The sequence below is a fragment of the Puntigrus tetrazona genome, chromosome 8 (genome assembly GCF_018831695.1).
Source record: "Puntigrus tetrazona isolate hp1 chromosome 8, ASM1883169v1, whole genome shotgun sequence".
Lineage (NCBI taxonomy): Eukaryota > Metazoa > Chordata > Actinopteri > Cypriniformes > Cyprinidae > Puntigrus > Puntigrus tetrazona.
The window spans coordinates 3,932,387-3,959,396 of record NC_056706.1 but is presented as its reverse complement, the minus strand read 5'-3'; the positions used below and the strand labels follow the sequence as shown (position 1 = coordinate 3,959,396).

Here is a 27,010-nt window from a genome sequence, read left to right as displayed (position 1 = left end):
GTGGAAACTTTTCCGAATACTTTCATGAACAAAAATCTTTTTTTAGAAATGATCACTTTTGACAAATCCAGTTCATTCTTGCTGAATAAAAGTATTATCTTCTTTTCAAAACCCAAACAGTAATGAAAATAAGCCCATGCCAATGAGCACAAAAATGCTTGTCTTTAAAAAACGTAACAAAATGTAACGCAAAAATTTTAATCCATTCAAAAAGTACGTTGAAAAGGTAAAAGCTGGCTCGTCGCTGCTAGCATGATCATCTCAGACAGGAAACGCTTTAAGAATCAACAAGAGAGAGGAAAACAAGACTGGCAAATTCAATTCGGCCTAATTTAATGGAGCCGACTGGGCGTAATGGATTACAGTTCGGGTTGAGTGATGTGTCTGAAAGGCAGAAAGCATAAATGTACAACACGTTTTCACACAAATCACTGAACTGCGAGCCCAGATCCAGTGATAAGTCCGAGTATATACTCCACATCAATCATAGGCTTAAATTACACACCGGTTTGTGCTGACACAACGTGAACGTGACATCAAACTGTGTAAAAAAGACTTCTGGGTAAACGGGGAGAGCCGCAGAGCGCTCTGTGCCCGTGTTGGGCCGCCGCGTGTTAAGTAGGTCAGTGTGTTAAAGTGCCAGTCACTGCTGTGTATATTTGCCTGTTCAGCTCAATCAGCGCAAGACACTGCGATTCTGGTGACGCAACAAAATTCACAACTACAAGCGATGCACGCGGAAATATGATTCGAAGGCATTTTAGATCAAAAGGAGCATTGATAGAAAAAATCTCGACGGAATTTCTTAAAGTGGCACGGACGGGTCAGATGGTGGGCAGACCCGCCGTCTCGGTGACGTTGCCATTTTAAAAAAAGCTCGCCTGTCCCCCTACAAAGAGCTAATTGGTTCCATATGGGGACACTCATACCAGCTAGTGAAGGCAGGGGGCTGAAATGACTTCCACATGCTCCACCAAAATTACTTAAAGGTGAAGAAAGGCTAGTGAGGGAGAAAGCAGAGTTCTCCTAGCCGCACATTTGGATGTTGTTTTTCCCATGCACTCTGGAGTTACTGTATGGGAAAGGGATGTGCGCTGTGACCTACAAGCTGTAATATTTACAATTAATCACATGCATATATGTATATTCATATACTTGATATAGAAACGTAATATATTCGACTTAAATATATACATGCGTGGCTGTGTTTTTATATATACACTACCAGTCAAAAGTTTGGAAATAGTATGTTTTTTTGTTTTTTTTTAAAGATCATCAAAGCTGCATTTATTTGATCAAAAATACAAGAAAAAAAATTTAGATTGTAAAATACTATTGCAATGTAAAATGACAATTTTCTTTTTTAATATACATTAAAAAACTAATTTATTCCTGTGATCAAAAAACGACAAGTATTACTCCAGCCTTCAGTGTCACATGATCCTTCAGAAATCCTTTGAATATGCTGAAGAAGAGCATTTGTTTAGAACAGAAATCCTTTCTAACAATATACACTACCATTTGAATGTGTGTATATATATATATATATATATATATATATATATATATATATATATATATATATATATATATATATATTGATTTGCAATTATTTCTATAGTTTTCATTTCTTTAACATGTAATTAAAGTTTTAGGATTTTTTTTGTGTTATACTTTTCATTAGATTTTAAAATGTCTTTATAGGTTAGTTTTCACTCATATTCACTTATTATTTCAGCACATCAAGTAAAGTTAAATGAAAATGAGAAATGTCTTGGCAACTAGCTAAAATTAAACCAATTCAATGTTTTCAAATACTTTATTTCAGTTAATGTTTATTCTATTTCATGTAGCATTTCTTTTATTTAATCATAAAATTATATTTACAGTAGGCCTACTACAGTGCAAAAAATGACTGAAGTAATAATGCCACTACAAAGAGTGTTGCTTAATGTTAATTAAAATACAAATGTATCCCCCAAAACATTTTAACAGATGCATTTTACAAAGATGATCCCAGAAACCAACTGTTACATTTCTATTCAAAATCACCTAACTAGTTTCTCGCACGGTCTCCGATGAGACAGACTTCTTTTTCCATAGCAGACAGAGAAAAAAGATCTTTCCATTTACAGGCACAAAGTCAATTCAGGCACAAACTCATCAAGACATCTAAACACATGGGAAAATTTCTCCAGTGCAGCTGAAAGCATGCATTTTAATGAAGACTAGAATTACATGCTCATGCTACAAATTCAATGTCATCAAAAGCGCTGCTGAAATACGCTTCATGCAGGCGTCTTTTCTTTTGAGAAGTTTACTTCTGACTGACTGATATTTTCATGCTCCATTTCTCCTGAAGGCATAAAGTGCAGACAGGGGGCTTTTAGGGCCGTGAAGATAAAGCAGAGACAGACATAGTACTGGAGTAAAAATATGCTGTACTGCTCTTCAATTCAGAGACTTAAGATTAATCCTTGACATGCCTTGGCAGCGGTTTATTAAAGGAATAATTCACCTCCAGTTCAGTCTTCACCCTCATGTCATTCCTAATCCATATAATTAAAGAGGATTTTTATGGTTATACTTTTTTAGTCTTTTCTGGAGCATCTTCATGTCTTGGCAACTAGCCAAATACTCTGGTCACAATAGCCTGTCACTGGAGGATGTTTTTTAATTATAAGTTAGTCATACTGTAGAGCATAATATGCATCATCTGTGAAAATTCACGATATAAGGGAACATTTTTTCCTATGAGCTTTGTCTCATATTTATAACCAGTTAACATTTTAACATCGTTTACACGTCTATCTGGTGTATTTTAAGCAATATCACATTTTTTCAGAATATCAGCACACTTTTAATGTCATGCTGACTTTATAAAATAAAGTATAATAATGTCATTAAAAAGATCATTGCAACTTCTGCAGTGCAAAGACGGAATTTATTGATTAAATGTAAACATTTGACAAATAATGTAAAAATGCTGTACTTCAAAGGTTAGATTAATCCTTGACATGCCTTTTGAAAGCGGTTTATTTAAGGAATAATTCAAATATCGTCCTTCAGTAGATTCGTATTGGACTTACAGTTAATTTCTGTCATTGCTGTAAAGTGGCATCACAAGTCACTGGATATGTTTTTTAAAAATATGAAAAACTGTTAGAGCATAATATGCATCATCGTCCGGAACATTTTTTACTATGAGCAATGCATAGGTACACTGCTAAAATGATTTTAAGCAATAACATTTTTGTCAGAATAACACCATTAATGTCATGCTGACTTTATAAAAAATGTCATTAAAAGATGTGAATTTTACAAACAACGAATTTATTGAGTAAATGTAGAAATTTGACCAATGTAAATGCGAACACAAAATATGAGTTTAAGGTGCAAATATCGTCCGGTAGTAGATTCGTATTGGACTTACAGTTAATTTCTGTCATTGCCGTAAAGTGGCATCACAAGTAATATGAAAAATATGAAAAACTGTTAGGACGTCCGTGACAGGCCTAGACAATGCTAGGTACACTGCTAAAATGATTTTCCAAAATTGTGAATAACCCATTAAAAACTTTAGACTTTATGTTACTTTTAACTGTTATGTTTAATTCAAACGTGTTACTTGCAAATCACAAATATGTTAATTATTTGTGAATTTTACAAACAACGGCTTTTTGTTGAACTATCACCCCCAGACTCACTTCCAACAGGAAGCCCGGGGTACGGGCGTCTGTAAGCCTAATCTGAATTACCCATGATTCAATAGAACATCTGCCTCACCAGCCTCCCTCAAAAAACCACTCTGAAGACATTCAGAGCCAGATTTTCCTATTGACCGCCGCAGTTTGCATTTCAATACCAAGACCCGTGGCTTCACTTTGAAAGATTTCCAATCAAAAATCGAAAGTCCCCAGTAAACTATTTAGCAATATGTTAATGAGCGGCTCTTTTGGGTCACAACTCGACCAAGAAACTGCCAACCTGGCTAAAACTAAAGAAAACATTTCAAGGTCAAAATCAGGACATTCTCTTCGTGCATGAGCAAACGGGATGTACCGCACCTGCGCTGTAAAGGAAGTGACTATTAAAGACGTTCACACTTTAGGACGCAGGTCAAATTCTTCTCCTAAATGGTGCCAAGAGGCCTGTAAAAAAAATGAGCTGTGGTCCGGTGGAGACAGGTGGAGGTATTGCTTTCTAGGCACCGAGGCCCAGCGGACTCACGTTTGACAACCTCTGCAGAAATCTCCACCCCGTGGGTCTGATATCAGGATATCGGTTATATCCTCACAATTCAGATGGATGTCTGCACTATAAAACCACACACAAACTCTCTTATTTGAACGATGATGCACTAGTCAGACACTAGTGAAAGAAAAACGGCGTAAAAACAATTTTAACTCAGAAATCGATAGTAAATTGCACAATTAATTATAAAACATCTTGTTCACAGGTTACATTAAATTAAAGGTGAGATTTTTTTAAGGAGAAAGACTAAAATAGTATTTACTTATATTATTTCTGTAATAATAATATTTGCTTTGTTTACAACTAGGTAAAAAAAAAATGTTTACCACGCATATACTCGAAATTCTAACTATTGGGTTTCCTTCTCAGTTATTCACTACTGTTTGGGGTCAGCATTTGTTTTTATTATTATTCAGCCTAGGTTTTTATTCAGCAAATATTCAATAAATGATCAAGATATTTATAATGTTACAAAAATGTATGTTTTAAATAAATGTTCTTCTTTTGAACTTTGCTGGAAGAAATGTTTCACATTTTCCCACACAAATATCCACATTGAAAATGTGAAATCATTTTTAGTAGTAAATCCTCATATGATTTCTGAAGGATCATGTAACACTGAAGACTAGACTAAAAATACGGAAAATTCAATAAATATATTAATAGAATCATTCATATATATATATATATATATATATATATATATATATATATATATATATATATATATATATATATATATATATATATGTGTGTGTGTGTGTGTGTGTGTGATCAAATAAATGCAGACAATAAATAAGCATAAGATACTTTAAACATTTAATGATCCTCCTAATCCTAATTTATTAAACAATACAGAGTATAAATTCTAATAAAGTCAGAATAATATTGCATGAAACTGTCACATTAATTATATTTTTATCTATTATTCAATTACTTGCAACCACATTTCTCACTTTATTCTTTTTTTAATATTTTTCTTATCTTTATAAAGAAGCTAAACTATTTCAGTCTTTCTACTCAAAAAAAAATCTATTTAATTAACTGTGCTACTTGTCCTTTTTTTGTGATTATTTGTAAATCTACCACCAGTTTCTAAATGATAACTGTTCCTCGCCGGTGTTCTTGGTCTATGGTCTATGCCTGTGTTTTGGAACAAAGATAAAATAGGACACTTGTGGTTAGAGATGTGTCAGTCTGTGATTAGGGCTTCCTCGTGTTACAATAACACGACCAGTCAGAACCCCTGTGCCTGTCAATCAGCTCGGATCAATACCGCATTTAGAACCGCACCACTTTGCTGATTCATCTATCTTATGTGACTTTCTATGAATATTTCATGAGCTCACCGATATGGAGTGGAAACAAGCTCCTCAGAAATGCCAGACGTCGTTTTTTATACCTATTGTTCTGCTCTTCTCAACATGCAGGGAATATAAAGCGTAACAGCAAACATCGGGCCGCTGCGACAGCAGAAAGACGCGGAGGTGAAAGCAAACTTTCTCTTTGATAATACCCGTCCCGCCGTGTGCTGAGGGATATGTTGAAACAGAAGGACTATTTTTATCCTGATCAGGAGCGTGTGCGCTGACAGGACAGTCGACGCGCCGGCGCTACGCACAATCCAAACCGCAGAGAAGATTTGCTCTCATCTAAAACCTGGCCGAGACGCAGGCGAAGATGACACTGCATAACAATGCACAGCCTGTGAAGCTGAAAAACAAGTCTTTATCACAGCGGACCAAAAATCTGCGGGGAAACATTTCTGGAGTCTTCGGGAAGGTTTAAGGCTAAGCTATCGCAGGTGAAGAGGGTAAAAACTGCTAATTGACTGAGGCTTGCAGCGACTTGCACTAATTTGAATATATTTGAAGAATGGAAATCAGTAGATTGGTCGAAGCCAGGTTCAAAATACTCGTTTATAATGGCAATTAACAATATGGATATGAATAAAACTGTACAGTTTAGTGTATGCAAGCGCCACTGAAGTGGAGATTTCTGATTCGGTTTTATAAAAGCATGTATTGCAATAAAAATATTCAGACGCAAATAGATAAAAAACGTATGAAATTCCAAATAGCCCAAGATCTCATTGACCTGGCAGTTTAGTGCCGCGCCTTTGAACGGTATAATTCATCTAAAACTGAAAAGAATTCTCTCACTTACAGGCCATCCAACACGATCAAGCTTCATTTGTTTATTTATCGGAACAGGTTTGGAGAAATGCAGCATTACATCACTTGCTCAGCAATGGATCCTCTGCAGTGAATGGGTGCCGTCAGAGTGACAGTCCAAACATCTGATAAAAACTTTACAATAATTCACAAGTAATCCACCAATTGACATCTTGTGTAGTGAAAAACTGTGTGGTTGTAACAAATATATAATGAAGGCGTTTTAAATTTCAATCACTGCTTTTGGTCCCAATAAGTATCCATAATCTGCATGTAAGTGTTGCTTTATCCGAGCATATTTCTCTCCTGATTCAGACGAGATTAATTTTTCCACAAAGAAAACAATATTATGGATAGAAGACTTATATTTTAGTTGGATGCAATGGTTTTTTGTATTTTAATTAGCTGTTTAGACTCTCTATTCTGATGGCACCCATTCACTGCAGAGGATTCATTGGTGAGAAAGTGATGTCATGTTACATTTCTCCAAACCTCCAGACACAAGGCCTGTATGAGTACATATTTCCTAAAGTTTTCGTTTTTTGGTGAACTACTCCTTTAAGAAAACTACTGCAGTCAGAACAACATAAGCTTAAATTCTCTATTAGGTGACCTACTGAAGGTGGTCAATAATGTAGATTAAACCAGGCGTAGACATCTGTGCCTCTGAAGGCTGCGTTAATGGGTCAGACACCAGCAAAACACCCCTGCACGCATCTGCCACCCAATCTCCTTTATAAATCTAAACGGATCCACACATCAATCAATGCACTGCATCAAAAATCCGCTACAAGCGCATGAAACTTAATGGCGTTTTCAGGGAAAACTTGCGATGCATAAAGTTTCGGTGGGTGCACTAGAATGTAGTTCATTCATTTCCCAAATGCAGCAGTCTGAAAGAACGCATCGCTGTAATGGATACTGTAGTCAGGCACACCCACTCCGTGGTGAGTTGACAGCTAAAAGGCATTGTTTTGATGTATCATATAGTGCCTTTTGATTTTTAAAATAACAGATTGTCAGCTCATAGACATGGAATGACGAAACCGACATTGCATTCGCATAACCAGACCCTGACAGCAACATGGAAACACAAACAAACCGACAGTGCACGTTCCCTAATGATGGCAGGTGCATGCCGTCTTTGCATCGTCAAATAACCTTCAAAAGGCATGCATACTGCAAACACAAGGGTTGGCGACAGCGGTGGTGGTGCCCTACACACACACCCACTCACACACACACACACGTCTACATGTCAGACTGCACTGCATGTAACCCTGCATCCGTGTGCAGCAGGCATGATGCACCAGCCTGCAAAATGTAGGTGAAGCACCGGCGGTATTCCACAGACGATTCAAAACGGGCATGTCGGCGTGATTTATCATGTGCATAAGAAAGGTGCATGTCATTAATTTTACTCCATTGCATGTAAAAGCCCATCCCCCTCCACCAAAAAGAAAAAAAATCAGCATCGAATTTAACCCAAACCCAAAAATACACATTTTATGACAATGCATGGGCGAAAACAATCAAATGTCAATGCAAATGATGCATGTATAGACAGCAGATGGAGAATACACCCACTTTACATACTGACACACTGAACTATTGAACATGCATGTATAATATTCCGACCATGATGGTGTAGGCTATATGATGCTGCAGACGAGCACACAAGACTGCATATGCTCAAACTACGGTTACCGACACAATTTCGTTTCGAAAGCCCGCATTACGCTTTATAGTGTCGAAATATAATCTGAAATGCGAAAAAAAAAGGTTCTTACCCCGGAGCACACTGGTTTTATCCATGTACATCGCGCAGCAAAATACAAAACCAGTCATTAAAATACAGAACGGGGAGACACAATCCCCCCAGATGCTCAAGGACGAAATAAAAATCAAACAATTATCGCTAAATAAACGCAAGCCCCGGCTGCTCTTCCAGTCCACCGGCGAACGATCTAAGACGCGAGGAGAATCATCTCCAGCGCCTCGAGACCACGCGTTTACTACACAAACCCGACGCGAAAACCGCGCTAGCGACACCAAAACGACCCTAAAACCGACAGATTAGAAGTTTGTGCAGCGGTGGCCATGATGACACCGAAAATGCGGATATGATAAGGAAATAAAAATGCACCCTTGCGCCCCCCACCCCTCTCAGACTGCCCTGACACACACACACACACACACACACACACACACACACACACACACACACACCCGGTCCCTCCTCCCCTCACCGCCATCCTCACCATCCTCAGCTCTGTTTCCTTGACAACAGTTTAGAGGGTTTAGTTTGGACTGTGTGTATATTTTGATACCGCTAATATTATCATTCAAAACAAAATGCTACGATTTTTTTTTATCCGTGTTTGCAATATTTTGTAAATATCAGGCTTTCTGTTACAAAACGTGTCTTGGAAACACTATGGTATTTGAGAAAAAAATTATTTTGAAAGGCTATATGACATTGACATCACATTTATTAATTTTGTAATTTTTGTTTTACCCAACGCCACTTAATTTAAGAACTGTAATTTAATAATTCTTAAGATTACTAATGTATAAGGGGGTGGTTACTATGTGTTTCCCCTGACCTTGGCTACTGTCAAAGCGTTATGACTATACAGCGAAGATATCACATTGACCTAATATTATGCTCATTTGCTATTTACCACAGTATTCAAATTCATACTCCAGATATTTCGGATCAACTTTGACATGCATATAATGTCAAGTTATTTTAAATGTACAGTATTTGAACCAAAAATGCTAAGGATTTATGCTGATATCATCCAAAACCACACTTTTCCAGGGTGTTATATATATATATATATATATATATATATATATATATAAATAAAACATCTCTACTCTATATTCATCATCTCTCTACTAATACTACTTGATACTCTACTTGATGTGATTTTCAGATTTTCATTAAGATGGCACAATGAAACATTGTGCATTAGAAAAGTACTCAATTAAAAAGGTTATGACAGATCGAGGGCCTGTGACTCATGGAATAACCATCTTATAGTGAAAGCGCAGGCGTGGCGCTGTGTAATTAGGTTCTCTTTAAGAACAGGCATCACAACTGATCAAACACGTGAGCCTATCTGTCATCAAAGACATGTACTGCCTTCAGCCAGAGACTGTATGAGGAGGAGACGAGCCTTTCATAGGGAACTGAATGAACGAAACCGTAATGCTAAATCATGGAAGCTAAAGGAAAACTAAAGGAAGCTAAAGTATTTTAGCTATTTTAACTCTGAAACATGAATGTGCATTAGCTGAGTCAGCCTGAAAACACAGATTTTAATGGGATTTCTACAATTTCATTGCAATATATTAGTCTAGGGGCTGCTTTTTATGCATAAAAAATAACTGGCTGGGGTATTATAAGATGTTAGCACACTTTTTTTTTTATGAATATAAATATCAAGTGATCTGCAGTCATTTTAGACCAAACATTTTGCATTTTGAACTGTGACTTTATCAGAACGGCAAAGAATGAATGAGAAATACAAAAAACATAACATAAATACACAGCAATTCTGGGAGGTGAAACACTACAAATCAGCCACAATGAAGCAGATTTTGATAAAAAAAATTTTTTTGTAATATTTATATTTTACAGATAAATATTGTCTGATACCATGCAATTCCCTTAAAATACAAATTATTAAAGAATAATAATGTAAAGAAAATGACGTATTTATACAATTAATGTCTGGATTGCATTAAGCAAAGTATTGGAAAAAGATAATAAGGTAATTTTACTTTTTCACACTCATTTTAATTCATTTTGAACATGTCTTGATCTGAAACCAAACTTTCTGTTAAATGCTTTGCTTGAAAAATGTGCTAGCAATATAATTCATTCAAATGACGTTCATGCTTTGTTAAATTACTGATGCATAATGGTCAAAGTTTTCGGGGAGCTCAAGTTGAGTGTTCGCGAAATTTTGGCCTCCGTACATCCAGTAAAGTAAATAAGCACAATGACTTAGCAAATGCTTCTGGTGTTGCCATAAACCACTGCAAATCGTCCAGATGGGTTTCAAGCCGGATTAATGTAGCGTTTAGGACATCGAGATGAGCCTGAGAACACAGTAATGAAGTCTGACACAGAATATAAAAGTGTGTCACACTCTGCAACGATGACATCAGGTAAAGAAACAGACCTGGATGAGCTCAGAGGTCACACATTTTACACCCAGCTTTCCTCCAGACAAGACGCAACATGCTATGGTGCGCATCTAGGATCATTTGTGACGGCGTAAGTCTGTGTTGTCCAAGGTCTGAATAACCCTCTTGCACAGAGAATGACTTGAGATTACGTGGCAAGGGTTCGCCCCGTCTCTAACTCCGTTTCTTTTATTTTCCTCACCCCTGTTGTGTCGGCTACGCTGTTGCTCTCTCAGACACTGGCACAGGTTGTAGGCTTTAAATGGAGAGATTTACCCCCCTGATTTCCCTAGAGAGAAGGCCATCTGCCTACTGTCACCCGGCCCATTATTGTGAGTCGGACACAGAGCGCATGCTCGGCGACGGCATCACAAGGCCACAGGCCAGTGACTCACGTGTGTGCGCTTAGACACAGACCGGCAGACAGCATTCACGTTCACGATCAGACGTTTACTAAAAGCGTGCACTGATTTCCACGCGCGCTTAATATGTGTCGTAGAAACGTAAACGTAAAATCATCCGCGGTAACGGACAAAGACTTATATTCTGGAAATAGATAAATAAATAAATTAGAGTGGGCTCCTGGTGAAAAAGTAAAAAAATAAAAAAAATAAACATAACCTAAATAAATAAAAACAAAAAATAAAGACCATTAAAAAAATAAACCCACAAAATAAATGTGAGTGGCCTTTGGGAAAAAGTAAATAAAATGTTAACAAAACCTAAATAAATGCAAACAAAAAATAAAGACTACTGGAAAGACAAAACAAATAATTGAAAACACAAATACAAACAAATATAAACAAAGAACAAACATTTATTTATATATGTATTGTATATGAGAGGGGTCCTTGAGGAAGAAGTATACAGTTTTTTTTAAAATATATATATATATATATATATATATATATATATATATATATATATATATATATATATATATACATATATATATATATACATATATATATACATATATATATATATATACACATATACATATATACATACATATATATATACACATATACATATATATATATATATATATATATATATATATATATGTGTGTATATATATATATATATATGTGTGTATATATATATATATATATATATATATATATATATATATGTGTGTATATATATATATATGTGTGTATATATATATATATATATATATATGTATATATATATATATATATATATATATATATATATATATATATATATATATATATATATATATAAATACGTAAAATAAAAATAAACAAACAATAAAAATTATATGTCATTAAATATGAATGGCCCTTGCAACATATATATATAATGTAAACACACACACTTACATTAGAAAACAACACTAATAACAGCACGGTATCCCTGCGAGTACAACTCAATGAACTATGTATAAATTCCCAGTATTAAATTATTAAAATGATCTCCAGAGGTGCAATCATCCCCATGTGTTTACCTCAAGGCCATAAAACTCCAACAACAGCCCCTCTGGGTGAATGTAAGAGAGTTAGTAGAAGAGTTCACTGGTCTTTTGTTAGTAACAGGAGGGATGAACCAAGGGTTAATGGGGTTGACCTTCACTCTCTGTATTCAGTGCACTTTTATTGGCCTCTAGACAAATACACAGGGCACCTAAGTGTAATTAACAACACAAACTCCACACATGGGGCTCGTGCAGAATGAATTTCAAGTACTGCATCACCACATACAGCATCTTCTTCTTGACTTTTAACTTGACCAAATTAAATGCACCCAATGAAACATTCAACGTAACGAAGTTATGCAACACACTGCTGTTTGTAATGTTTACCATTGCATACTGCAAATATATTTAAAAATAGTATGCGGTATACAGTATTCCACACACAGGTTTTGCACATCATTTTAGCATTTTTTTCAATACTACATATTAGGGCTGCACAATTAATCAAATTTCTAATGACAATTACAATTACGGATGCGTCAAAAAAGCAATAATTGTTTAAAGTCCACTTATGTTATTCAAAGTGCTTAAGATGTGTTTTTTTCTTTCTACAGGTTGTCTTAAGGGTTTTTCCGTAGTTGTAATTATAGTTTTAGTTTAACAATAATTAATAATAATAATTTTATGCATATTTTAACTTTTTTTATATAATTTAAAGAAGACTGAATGAATAGTTGACATTTGAGACTTAGAAAAGCAATACAGATTTACAGAGTTTAAGTGGTCATGTGATGCAATTTCAAATTTTCCTTTCTCTTTAGACTGCTCTTGGTGCATGAATAAGATCTATACAGTTTCAAAGACAACGAGATATTCTTCATAAAATTTAGGACTTTTACACACATCCCTAAAACGGCTTGTATGAATATGCCCCTACTTTGTGATGTCACAAAGTGGGGGGCGTGTTTTTATAACATGCCCAAATGTTTATGCAAAGAAAGAAGATGGGTTTCTATGGGTTTTCACAGATGTTAAGTGTGGTAGCTCACGGAGTACAGAGAGTTGCATCAACAAATGTGTTTTTATATCAGCTTTGCATTTGTGAACACATTCGGGTGGGTTTATGTTTGGATTTGATGTAAGGCATATTTCCAACATGATGGAGCATTAACTTTTAACAAAGGTTCGAGGATAATGCCACTCTGCATCACTGCAATACTGATCTGTATCAACGAACTAAAACTGTGCCAGAGTTCACATACTGAACCTGTATTTTAGCACCACTCAGTGGACATTTCTCTTTGAAACTGCAGTGAAACATACAGCAAGAAACATAAAAACAACGTTACACAAAAAGTGCACAGAGGTACATATTTGTATGAGACCAGGTTGGTATATATAAAACGGAAGATTGAAGTGAAGTGCTTTGCATCACAAAATACAATATTCCTAATTTCGGCAAATATAGTAGAGTGGGTCATTTAGATGTTCAATGCATCCACATCAAAAATCTGCACAGCTACTACATAAGTAGTAAGAGTAGTATGCAAAATGCTATTTATGAACTGTGAAGTAGTGAAGTTCAAGCGTTTGAGTGGATTATGGCCGGCTGTTGTTGTACTGGAGGGTCTAGTGTCTGTAATGGAGCTGGTGTGGGTGCTGTACTGTAGGGCCAAATGAGGCCTTGAGAGTCTCAGCTGTTTGCTTGCTGACATGTCGAACTCACTCCCAGAGGGCTGGATTTGTTACGCCCCCTTTACCAGATGTCTAACAACACTCTCAGATAGAGGGGGCTGGTCGTCTGCTCACTTGCAAGAAAGCATGATTTTAAAAACATTAATAATATCCGGTCATTAAAAAAAAAAAAAAAAAAAAAAAAAAAATCAAGCCTTAGCTAAATTTCAAGTGCCTTCTGAATATAATCAGCAATCAGCATTTACAATTCGAATCTGATTTAAGCATCCTAATAAGCAGAATTATGTACGTAAACCGCAGTTAAAGTTCACGCAAAAAAATTCATTTACTCACCCTCGCTGTGTTATAAACCCATAAGGGATTTTTTCCGTTACTGGTAGCCATTGACTCTTGTAGTATTATTTTCCACACTATGAAAGTCAATGGCTGCCAGCATCTGTTTAGTTAACATTCCACAAAATATCTTCTTTTGTGTTCAACTTTTGTGTTCGGAAGGCAAAAAAAAAGTAGGGTGGCGATTTAAATTGTGTGGTGAACTATCCCTTTAAGTAAGTAGATACAGTCCACATCATAGGTTTTATCAGTTCCCTCCGAAAAGCGGTTTCTATTCAAGAAAGCTGAGATTAGGCTTCCCTAAACCAGACCTGCTCGATGCGTCTCTCTCTCTCTGGGACTGAAGCAGGTTGCAGATATTCAAGGAAGACCTTCAGAGCCGGTGCATGAGAGTAAAAGATTTATGATGCCATTGATTTTTACTGCAAGTAGCTTCACTTATCTCTTGCAAAGAAAGAGAATCCATCTTGCTTCGGTTACAGCATTCCAGGCTTCCATTTCAATTCTGATACTATTGTATGTATAGATGAGCTTCTCTGAGAGGTCAGGAATGCAATGCTTTGTTCAGCCCAGACGGTGCTGGAATGCGGGTTCAATGATCTTTGGCTTTGGTATTTGAGTCTGAGACCTATAATAGAATTCTTAAAGTCACGGAGCCAAGAGGCTAATAATATACAAACATCTTTAACATGGTCTATTTAAATGTTTATCAAAAAAGTATCAAATTCTCAGCAAGGCTGCAGTTAGATAAAGTTAGATATACTTTTTAGAATTTAAAATATTGATTTTCTGTTTGAATACGTTTTAAAATGTAATTCATTTCTGTGATAAGAACCTGAATTTTTAGCATCATTAATCCAGTTTTCAGATCCTTCAGAAATCATTCTAATGTACTGATTCACTACTTTTTAACTATTATATTTCATAATATTATCAAGGTTGAAACCAGCAGCATTTTTTTGAAATGTGTAATTTTTGGAAAACTGTAAATGTCTGTACTGCCACTTTTGATCAGTTTAACTCATCTTACAGAATAAACATTAATTTCTAAAATGAAAAAAGTTAAAAAGTTGCTTAAATGACCATGTTGACTCAACGTGTAACTATATTGATGCAATAAATATATTAAACAATAAAAAACTTGTACTAACTAGCAACAGCACTATTAACACATAAATTATACTGGCTTATAAGCAACACTGCATTTCAAACAAAACACAAACTCTACTCATTAATATAATAGAAACTTATATTTCAGAGCGCTAAACGCAAACAAGACTTTTCCACCATTCTTCATAAAACAGCACTTTGATCTTTAAGATGCATGCAATCCAACAGATTATGAAAACATCCATTTTACATACTTAACTGGAACAAAATGTTAAAGAATTCACAATGACTTTAAGTTTAAATGCAATTTCAATGATATGAACTCAACACCCAGTGAATGCATTAACTGTACAAATCAAATGCAGTGCAGTTTTGATGAATGCAACGCAACGCTTTGGATAAAAGCATTTGCTAAACACATACATGTAAATGCTTCATTTCTGTAGCACCGAATTAAATCTGACCGTTAATTTATTTAGTTCTCATCGTAAATAAAAGCTATGGATCAGTGAGCGCCATGAATATGTTTCATCTGTCGTCTGTATCATATGGTTTTGTCATTTTCACATCGACACCAGTGCACACGTGGACTTGGGCGCCGACTGTCGCTGAAAAAATGCATAAAATGCTACACGTATAGGAAAATCCATGAAGCACTGCGTGCATTTCTCTCATCCCTTCACTGCTGGAAAAAAAAAAAAAAAAACGCGTGGTTAAGAGGTCACATGTTTTATTTTGTCTGCCTCTCTCATTACATTTTCTGCTGTGGAGAAGCAGAGACCGAAGACGACCACCCCCCCTCTCTCCAGACGCACATTCGTCTCTCTCATGAGCCGTCTAATCAGCTCGTGATTTTGAGAGTCATCTCTGTACTTATCAAGCCCTCCCAGTTCACTTGAGCAGATTAAAGTGTCCAGGATTTGAGCGAGTGGGTTAAAGCTCCCTCTCGAGCGATTAGAGCTTCCGCTCTCTCTTTCTCTCCTGCCACGTTGTCCGTGGTTTTGAGCGGCAGCGCGGCATTCTCACACGCTGACACACTGACACACTGTCTTCGCTTTCCCTTCGTTTTCCCTCGTCTCATCCTCAGTCCACAGCTGCAGTAACAGACAGCACTTAAGCTCACTTCTTTGCTCAAAGAGTTTTCCTATTTTTTCCATTTTTACACACACACACACACACACACACACACACACACAATATGCAGCCTTATTCGTTCAAGGGTGTTTCTTTAACTACGGGAACTAGTGGTATGTATCTATACCAAGAAAATTAAGAAACCAAGAAAACTTTTTTTTATAGTTTCTGCTTAACAACCTGCCATTTCAAACATTTTTGCACTAAACTTCTTTGTCTATTCAGTGGAAAATACTATTTTTACACAATGTATTAAATATTATAATAGAAATACATAAAAGTAGTAAAAGACTAAATGCAATAACTGAATGCTTGGGACACAAACGGTCAAGGACAAGGAATATGTTTGATGCGATCTTCATAAAACTACAAAGAATTCATAAAATAGATGAAAAAAAAAGTAACAGAAATAAACAATTATCAAAATAAAAAATTTTAAGAGTAATACAACAACAAATAATAACAAACAAAAAATGTATTATATGTTAAAATAAATACATAATAAAATTTAATACAAATATATAAATAAATGTATACAATAAAATAAAATAAAAAACAAATTAAAAAGGAGAGGGTTTTTAATTTTTTTTTTTTTAAGTATTGTATTATATTTTATAAAATATATATTTTTAAAAATCCCCAGGATATAAAAATGCACCTAGTCACTTAAAAGACCTTGTTTCACAATAAAGAGCATATCAGTACTTACTGTTTCCCTGTTAGCAAAGGTCCTGGCTGATTAAATTTGTATTTGGGTTTAAACAAATTTAATAAAGGTAAAAAGCAGCCACACGGTGATAGTGTGTTTCACTGAATTGAGGAAAGAAGCAAAGAGGAAGAGGTGAGAGAACAGTAATAGCACCTCGCACTGTCTATCACACTGTCACTTTGTTCACAGCTAGCTAACACTCACACAGTACCTGCTAAAGACTGCTTGCTCGGACGACACTGTGATTAATCACATCCGCTTCAGGCTAGCAGACGTCTTTACGTAATATACAACTCTGATGATAACCTCCATTGCGCTGGGGAAATATAAAAAGCATGCCCTAAAGGGGTCTGAGCGTAGAGAGGTTGCGGGTTGGGAGGGAAATGTAGGGGTCAAAGGTAAAGTGTCTTGCTCAAGGGTGAAACCTGGTTCTCATGGTGTTGGGGGTGGCCTAACTAAACAAACTTTGTGAATGATTGGTGAAGCCGACGACTCTCATGAACAGTCACTGCCTGCTCTGTAACATCATGGCTGTCTTTTCAGTTCTCCTCTGTGAGCCTCGGCCAAACCTTGGTGGTTTCTATTTATACCCATGAGTGGTGGATGTGTGACCGAAATGCCTGTCAGTGCTCTTTGATAGCTATATATTCTCATCGTTTAACCGTCTACCTACCACTGTCCTGTTTTCATAAAACTTGTGAGAGCTCAGCAGAGGTGGAGATTATCGAAACTAAAAGACTTTCAACTTACGTGAGCCAATATTTTATTCTCAGTGAAGATGAATAAGCTGCTGAAGAGTTTGGGATCGTCTTTGATGTATTTTTCAATTAATGATGCGCCAAATGTTCTCCATAGGTGAAAGATCTGGACTGCAGCAGGCCAATTCAGCACCGGACTCTTGTATGTTGTAATAGCTGCAGTATGTGGTTTTGCATTGTCCTGCTGAAAAGCCTGGAGTTGGAGGGCCACTTTCATGATCATTGTCATTCTAAACTGAAAAACGCCGATAACACGCTGGAAGTTCTCCTCCAGCAAGACTGTAAAATTTGAACTCGTCTGACCATAAAGCAGTTTTCCACTTCAAAACAGTCCTTTTTAAACAAGCCTTGGCCCACAGGAGATGACAGTGCTCCTGGACCATGTTCACATATGGCTTTAATTTTGCATGATAGAGCTTTAGTTGGGATCTGCAGATGGCACCGTGGATTGTGTTTACCGACAGTGGTTTCTGGAAGTATACAGTATCATGCCAATGAGGGCCCGGGCACCCAACAAAGGTCTTCGGCTTCGTCCCTTACTCACAGATTGTTTCTCCAGTTTGTTTTTACATGTTATTTATGTACGATAGATTTGCAAAGCCTTTCCAATTTGATATTAGCTTAATTAATTAGTTCTCCCAGCTGAATCTTTTCAAACTTTCTTGCTTTTTCAATCCTTCGTTGCGTTTAAAGTTAAATAATGTCTTAATGATGGATTTGTTTCGTACCTGCATAGCTTTTCACTTCACAAAACATTAACTGACGGACTCATGGAGTCATGTGGATTATTGTCACGTATGCCAAGTATTACATTTTGTTGCATGTATTTATCTTTGTGGAAACGGTTTCTCTGAAACACCTGAAATGGTTCAATGCTAAGGCAACAATCAGTGCTAAATAAGGACTTCTTCTACTCGGTTTGTGTTTATTTCGTAACCTCCACAGCACGAAATATGGTCGTAATTATGAATCGAAAATGAAAATATGCAAAAACCAATAGAGAAAGACTTTTATGGGATCCTAACAAGAACCAGAACAGTAAAGCTTCATCAACACGGCTCCCAGTTGCTCCACTGACTCCACTGTTTATTTCCCCAAAGGCTCCAAATCACATTACCCTACAACAATAAAGAAAGTGTAGACTATGTCGAAATACTACACAGGGCTGATAAATCAACAAGTGAAATTGTAATCAGATGAACTCTCTACTGCGCTGCCTTTTCTTTTGTATTAATAAAAATTAACTGCTTGAAGAAGGAATGGTTCTGTTTCGGTAGAACATTCCTCGAGCGGCAAATCAGCTTATTAGAATGATTGCTGGAAAAGACTGGAGTAATTCAGCTTTGCATCACAGAAATAAATCACATTTCAAAATATACTCAAACACATCAAAGTTTAGCATTTATGGGTTCGATCAGTTCTCTAATACTAAATGCTAATACTACAGACCTTCAGACCCACACATTTACAGTATGCATCAAAGTGTGCAAACATACAATTTTCACAATTCATAATATTGGAAATAAAGACACACATTCCGAATGGAAACAACCACCTCAGAGTAATCTAATCTCTCCACCAGATGGCTTTTATATGAGCATGTGGGCGTTTATAAACGTCTTAAAGGGTACGTCTGCCGAACCGAAGGCATAGCTGGGCTGCCATTGTTCCAGGGGCTGAGGTCAGCGAAGCGTTTATGAAGGCCGGGATTTAGGATTTCACATTTCTATCTGATCAAATTTCTCTCTATCGCCGATTCTGCCAAAACGAATCAGAACTTTTATAGAGAAGCTTGAAAAACAATACAAGAGTTTATATGAGATTCATCCAGCAAGTTCTGCATTGCGTAGGTCGCAAATAGCAATATTACAGAAAGTCTGACTTGACTGGGAACGCGTTACTCAGCAATGAAGTTGATATTATGAGTGGAGCACAACAGTAACTGTCTGCTGTTTCAATGACCTTGAACCCGGCAGTATTTTTTCCATTTATTTCCTCCACTGGGCCTTTTTGTCAGTTCTAAAACATTAACATGGTCATGAACTGATAAATTAGAAGTCCCATGATCTTGATATATAAGAGGTCACTGAACAATCTTTCTAATTTCCCTAAAAACAGCTTATACCGAAGCCAATCCACGACATCTTGTGTGTAAAACGTGTAATGTAATTTATGAATTGATTGCATTTAGATATGCTTAAATTCATACACTACAGATCAAACATTTGGAATAACTACATTTTTTATGCCTTTTTTGTCATAAGTCTCTTTTGTTCATCAAAGCTGTTTTTGTATCAAAAATAGTTAGAACAGTAATATAGTGAAACGTTTTTAGATTTAAAATTTGTTTTATTTGAATATATTTAAAAAATGTACTCGGGTCTATGAATAAATGAATGCACGTTATGAATAATATTTTTTTCTTAAGTAGCAAATCAGCACATTATATTATATTTATTTTAATTAGATTATTATTATATAAGCATTTCTCATGGATCATTTGACACTGAAGACTGTAGCAATGATGCTGAAAATTAAATTTTAAAATATGTTCAAATAGAAAACCCTTATTTTAAATTGTAATAATAATTCTCAACTTTTTACTGTATTTTTGATCAGATAAACCTAATGACTGAAGTGCAATATACTGCTTTCAAAAATATTAAAAGTAATATAATTATTATAATTATATCATAATTATTCCAAACTTTTACTGCTATAGTCTGAGTTGTTTGAGAGTTTAAAGAGACTCAAGCAATGCATCATGGGAGTGGGTGGTCGCTCTCGAGCATTTTTGCCATAATTTATCACACTTACTTGTGGTTTGCACATAAACATAAAACATCATTTAACAAGCTGGGATTTGGTGGTAGGTCTGAGAGGTTTCTGTGTTACTTTTAAAAATAATTTTCTCTGAGAAGCAAGCGAGTGGGATTTTAACTTCCGCAGGCCGGCTGTTGCACTATATTGCACAGCAATCAAACAAGGATGAGTTAAAGTAAACATAATGTATTATCCGTACTCTGTGTTTATAAAAGAAACCAAAAGGGTCATGGGTAAAGGCTCTGTTTTGCATACAGGGCTTCTTTAAGGTTTAGCGAGCCATTACGAATTCGGTTTCCTTCATTCCCAACCTATATATGGATACCTCTCGAGGACTGTTTCTTTAACGGCGCTCTGGAGATTTACAAGGAGTTTGGCTCATTCACACAAGTGTAATTCTCCACAGAGTGCCAGGCCGAGCAGCCAGACAGACTTCCTACTCATCTACCGAATTGGCCGTTGACCAATGAGAACTGCTGCTCTTTCACGCCGTCATAATAACAGCACTTCAGCCGCTCTGAACCATCAGAAGTGAACGAGCTGGAGTTTTCTCGCTCACAGCTACTCGCGATAATCGTCTGGGAGGAGATAAGATTGTCTTCCAAAACTATGCGACAATGATCATGGGAGTTGTGGGGCTGATCGTACTCGGGCTGCGTTACGCAAATACACACCCTTTTAAGAACAGACGGGTCCAAGTTTTTGCAACACGTTCTTCCCTCACATTCCAACATTTTCCAATGAAACTCCTTCATCCAAGGCAAACAGACTCAGAGACAGAAAACATGGTGTGAGATATGGTTTCTGCCATTATTTCTACAACAGAATCATGTATTCTTAAAATGAAGACAAGATCAAGTTTCCACTAAGGTCGTCCAGTTAAAAAAAAGTACTGTGATAAAATCGTGGTGCATAAATTATAATACCACCATAGTACTGAATTATTATCATATTCATGGGGATCATATTTGTGGTCAATAAGTTGTTGGGGTTTTTTTTCCATTAATAGTTACAATAATACTTTTTTTCCAGATGAGAGTAAATAAAAATATGGAGCAGAACAACTGTCTTCAAGGAAATATGCATATTGGAATGATTACTAATATGACACTGAAGACTGGATTAATGATGCTGAAAATTCAGCTTTGCTTTACAGGAATAAATTACAATTTTAAATACATTCACATAAAAAATAGATATTTTGATTCATAATATTATTTCACAATTTTACTGTTTTTTTGATCAAATAAATGCAGTGTTGGTTAACATAATAGACTATTTTCAAAACATATAGAAATTACTGACCCAAAACATTTGATAAATAAAATCAATGCCAAACAAAAAGGGCACATGAAATTCGATTCCCTTTTAAATTGCAAATCTATCAACAGACGCTTGAAGAGCATTCAAACACATTTGATACAGCTGTTATATTGATTATACCAGATCCAAGTGAGTTTAGGGTAACAATGCGTGGACGAAAACCCAGTGACCCCATCTGTTACAGTCATGTGCAATGAGGATAAAAATGTTTCAAAATAACAGCAGATTAGAACACCCACACGCTATTTTTACGGGTGAAAATAGAAACTGATCCCGTTCACAAGTCTTAAGTGAGATCATTTCGCCGCTCTTGTTAAATCAGCCACAGACAGTGCTATTTCTACTCCACATTCATTCTTTCTTCTTTAACCTCAACATCGTGTTATTTATGATGTGCTGGGGTACATTAATTTTACTGAATTACACAGTCTGACTAAACAAGATATCATCATGCGTTGCGTTAAGCCAAACGATTCATATTCAAATACTACAGCGCCACAGTTTAAAGTCACCATGAAACCAAATTGACAATAGAGGAGAAAAGACAAATGCAACTTCCGTTAAATGCTGACATATGCTCGGTCCTTTCTATAATTTAGGGTGCATTTCATGCCCAATGATGATAATTGCTTTTAAATGAACAATATGACATATATTGTGCAGTTCATCTGTTCACTAGTCAGTTTGCCTTTAATTTTTTTGCTTGTTGGTTTGTTAAAATTAAATATATTTGTACAATCTACAATGAGTTTAAACGTAATTTCCTTTCAAATAAGAAAATATTTCATTTTATTCTTTCAAATCAGAAAATACTTCTTATAACTATAACTATAACCTATCCTCATAGTTCTATCAACTATATTATAACGTAACCTTAACCCTAACTAAACACCTTTGAAAATTAAAAAAAGAGGTATTTTGAGCAGTTTTAAGTTTGATCTCCAGTGACCCATACAAATTGGAAATCTGTATAAATGTATATCTATATAAATTTATGTAAGAAAATATACATTTCCTGTCAACTATGTTGGGTTCATGCATCGATAATTTTATGATTTATGTTCAAAGTAAATATTACAATTTGAGGTTAACCTGAATAAGAGCATAATATTTTGTTATACTATGGAAGTCGATGGCTACCAGCATCTGCCTGGTTACCAGCCATCTTCGTTTTGTTTTCAACGCAGCAAGAAAATAAGGTTTTAAACAACCAGAGTGTGAGAAATTGACAGAATTTATAATTCTGAGGGCGAACTTTCCCTTTAATTTGATTTAAAAACCCACTGTACGAACCTGTGAACCACTTGATTTCCCCCACAGAAGAGCTTTGAGGGTAATAGATTGAGCAAACACAACGAGTTATTAAAGAAGACCTTCCCCAAGTCCGACTCTTCATGTGTTTGGTCTTCCAGCGCGTCAAACACCACTGACACGTTTCTGAAAGGCCCCTAGCGAGTCGGTGGTCATCGCAGATGCGACCCACTGAACTGAACTGAACTCCAGACGCATTTAATTGGATTTCACAGAGCAGCGCTTGAGTAAATACCCCAAACTGACAGACCCTCAAGTAAACCACACACTCGAGTACAAACAAGGCAGCGTAGCGCCAAACAAAAAAACCCCAGTCAGGCTTCAAGGTCTCTGCTGTTGCCTTATCAGCAAGTGAGCAGCGGGGCATGTGAATATCATTACATGCACAACGAACATCTGACGAACTGCATCGCCAACACACGTTTATCTACATACATTACTGTGGCCGCTGCAAACTGGAATATATTGCACCGTGTTATCAAGATACGCGCCGCATGCTCTTTATACGGGAGCGTTATCTCCTTTTAAATGGGAATCGCATGAAAATGTCACTCCGAACGCAGGGCATTGATTTAGTGACACGCCGTCCTCTGAGACAAACGTGCGGTGGCAGGATAATACATTATGCCACTTTGACTGATGACCTTGTCTTCAGACACATCCATGCAGAGCACAATCGCTTCTGCGCCGCGTAGGATAAATAAGACAAATGCTGATTTCTTTTGGTAATCATTCAAATGAGCTCAGCCTCCCCTTAACAGCGCAAGGGCGATTTTTCCGGGACTCGATCGTACAAGCGCCTACACAACATGCTAAACGCGAGGACCGGAGTGGTGGCATTTTTCTAGTCTTAAAGACATCCGGAGTCAGAGCTCGCTTTCTGTGAGAAAAACATCAAGCATTTCAAGTATTCGGCATCTATGTCTGCGTTTGCATCAGCATGCGTGCGTTACTTCAGACGAAGCTTTTATCCAAAGTTTACAGGGTCACAATGCGTGCACGTTTACTCTTTGTAAACATCACTCGTGTCTGTTGTAAACATTATCATAATATAGATGCGTTTGTGATGAGAGTTTATTGGTTTGAAGCGTTGGGGTAGCAAAAAAAGGTTCTGTTCTTCTGGAGTCACAAGAGGTTAAGTGTCTTTCTCAAGGACACAACGGTCACAGTTAATGGATCTGGAGGGCTTTGAACCTGCAAGCTTTGGTTTAGCAGATCCTTAGCTACATATACTGCGTGGGCCAATGATACACGTTTCTGTAGTCTAGATCTATTGAATTATTAAAAAATTAAAAAAATGCGAGCAATGCACCTTTTATATGATAGCGTAAATGTTTTTCTTTTCGGCATTAAGCTCCTTTCGATATTTTTCAGCAGCTTTGAAGTAAAAAAAAAAAAAGTCAAGGTGACCATACAGACATTAAAATAATACAATTCTTGAGCACTTAGGCGTAATAATATTCCATTTGGTAAATTATTACTTTGTAAAAAAAAAAAAAAAGGAAAAAAAAAAAGACACGTTATGTAAATCAACATAAGTTAAAAGAAAAATAGTAAAACTGTTAAATAAAAAATCCTTTTTTTAAAATATTTGAATACATATTCATTACAAGAAATAAAGAAATTAAGTGTTAAATGTGAAATATTGCACAATATTAATTTAATATTTTAATGTATTTTACTGTATTACTGTTTTATTAAAATAAATGCAGCCTTATGAGCATAAACAAATATATATATATATATATATATATATATATATATATATATATATATATATATATATATATATATATATATATATATATATATTCCCCTTTGAGCATTTTTTTCTTATATTAATACTATAATAAAAAATTCATCCAAATTAAAACGAGTGAGGCATAACCAACATGCAGGAAGCCATTTTGTTGTCATGTGACAAGAAAACCATCAAAACAGTCAGGACCTCCTGACCCTGCTATTAAAAAAAAACTTTTACTTTTTGATGACAAGTCAAGTTCAGGTCAAAAGCAATAATCTCGAAGATATTTATGATTCAAACTTGAAAAATATATTTAAAACTGATCATTTTAAAGTAGAAAACAGCATCAACTTTTCAACATAAACATTTTAAAACACACTTCAAGAAGCTGGCACATTTTTTACAGAAATTCTCCTTCCTATCTTCCTTGTTTGTGTCGGACACATCTGCGTTTGCATACATCAATGTCACCTCTGTTATCTGTAACGACGCTTTGGCAGAACCGCACGCGAAACGCTCAAACTGAAAAGAAAAGAAACGACAAAGGCCACACGCGTGAGGGCATCCAGCCTTAGACAAGCTCCAGACTCACCTGATCTGCGCAGGGCAGGCTGCGGACTGGGCAGACCGCTGCTGATGTGGTACGAGAAGCGCATGCTTTTGAACTGGCTGGAATAGGAGGACGAACTGTGCGGGCTGGAGCTGATGAGATGCGCGCTCTTGGGTCGATTCAACTGCATCCCTGCCTGCGAAACCCTCCCGCAGGCATACAGGACACAAGACGCGGACGGTTTCCAGGGAGCGGGGCTTTATAATCCAGGTCCAGACGCGAAAGCTTCAGAACTGTCCAGGTCCAAAACCACCAGGCACTCTTGCGTCCCGAGGTCGTCCTCCTCCTGTAGATGCTGGAAAGGGCGAATCAGCCGGATCGATCCCCCCTGATCAGCCGGTGGACGGTAAATCCGAACAGAAACAGCCATCAACGATCAGTTCAACCAAAACCACACACAAGTCCGAGCAAACGCGATATAAGCAACTCCCGACGCGCAATGACCTTTATGAAAATGAACCATCTTCTCGTGGCAGCGTCGCGGTCACAGAACGCACAGGAGCGACGGATAACGTTATAAATCCACAGCAGAAGACGGTAGCATTATAACACGACGCTTCCAAAGCAAAAGAGCTCCGAAGAACCGCATCGGTTAGTGACACTCGCGTTTTAAAACGAACTTTCCCGTTTCATCTTTTCCCGAACTTCTCGTCGCGGAATGCAAACGGCGGCCGCACATTGCCGTTATTCTTCCGACGGGTTTTTCCCCCCCGTTTCCTCTCGGTATAACCGTATCCAAGAATATGCACACTCAGCTGCTTCGAACACAATTTTTACATTCGCCGTTTGAAAACTCCTCCGAGCGTCGGCGTGTATTTTAAGCGGGCTCCCCGAACAAAACAAACGTTCCAGCGCCGCGGCGTTCCATTGTTAGAACGTTGAAATTGTTACAGTTCTCGTCGCTCTCCACCGGTTGCTCGTCTGTTCTTTTGTGGGACTCGACAACGCCAAAGTGTGTTAAACTGAAAACCTCCTCCTTCTCCTCCTCCTCCTCCTCCAGGACATATGAAACCGAGCTTCAACCCCCTCCATCTCTCTCTCCTCTTTTCCCAAAGTCTGTTTCTCATTTTTTTTTTTCCCTCTCCCTCTTTTCCTTAAGGGTCTGTGCGTGAAATCCGATGCAAAGGGAAAACTTTCAAAGGATTTGAACGTCCCCCCCCCCTTCTTGAAAAGAAACCCCGGTGTGTCCTAATCGGGGCGGGGGGGATCGTTTATATTTCATAAATTAAACATTTACACCCCATAAAAATATGTGGATTTTGGAAGAGAGCTTAAGTGGTTGTAAACATGGACTCGTCCCATTTGACCTACATTGCACCAGTAGCTCAAGTTAAAAAGGCTTCAGAGGGAGGAGGGAAAAACTACTGAACTTTTAACCACTTTTGAATTTA

The 27,010-nt window shown here is 36.8% G+C and overlaps 1 protein-coding gene across 2 annotated transcripts in view; it reads right to left on the bottom strand.

Moving 5' to 3' along the window:
• Positions 1 to 26,607, bottom strand: part of fgd1 (FYVE, RhoGEF and PH domain containing 1) — a 46,412-nt gene extending 19,805 nt beyond the window's left edge. The window contains exon 1 of one of the 2 annotated variants that reach the window (XM_043247083.1): positions 25,602 to 26,607. In XM_043247083.1, the coding sequence (XP_043103018.1) occupies positions 25,602 to 25,749 (148 nt within the window). In that variant the 5' untranslated portion in view covers positions 25,750 to 26,607. Of the gene's footprint in view, positions 1 to 8,218; positions 8,620 to 25,601 lie in introns of those variants that run through there. The other variant, XM_043247084.1, reaches the window with a different exon arrangement.
• Between the last annotated feature and the right edge of the window lie 403 nt (positions 26,608 to 27,010).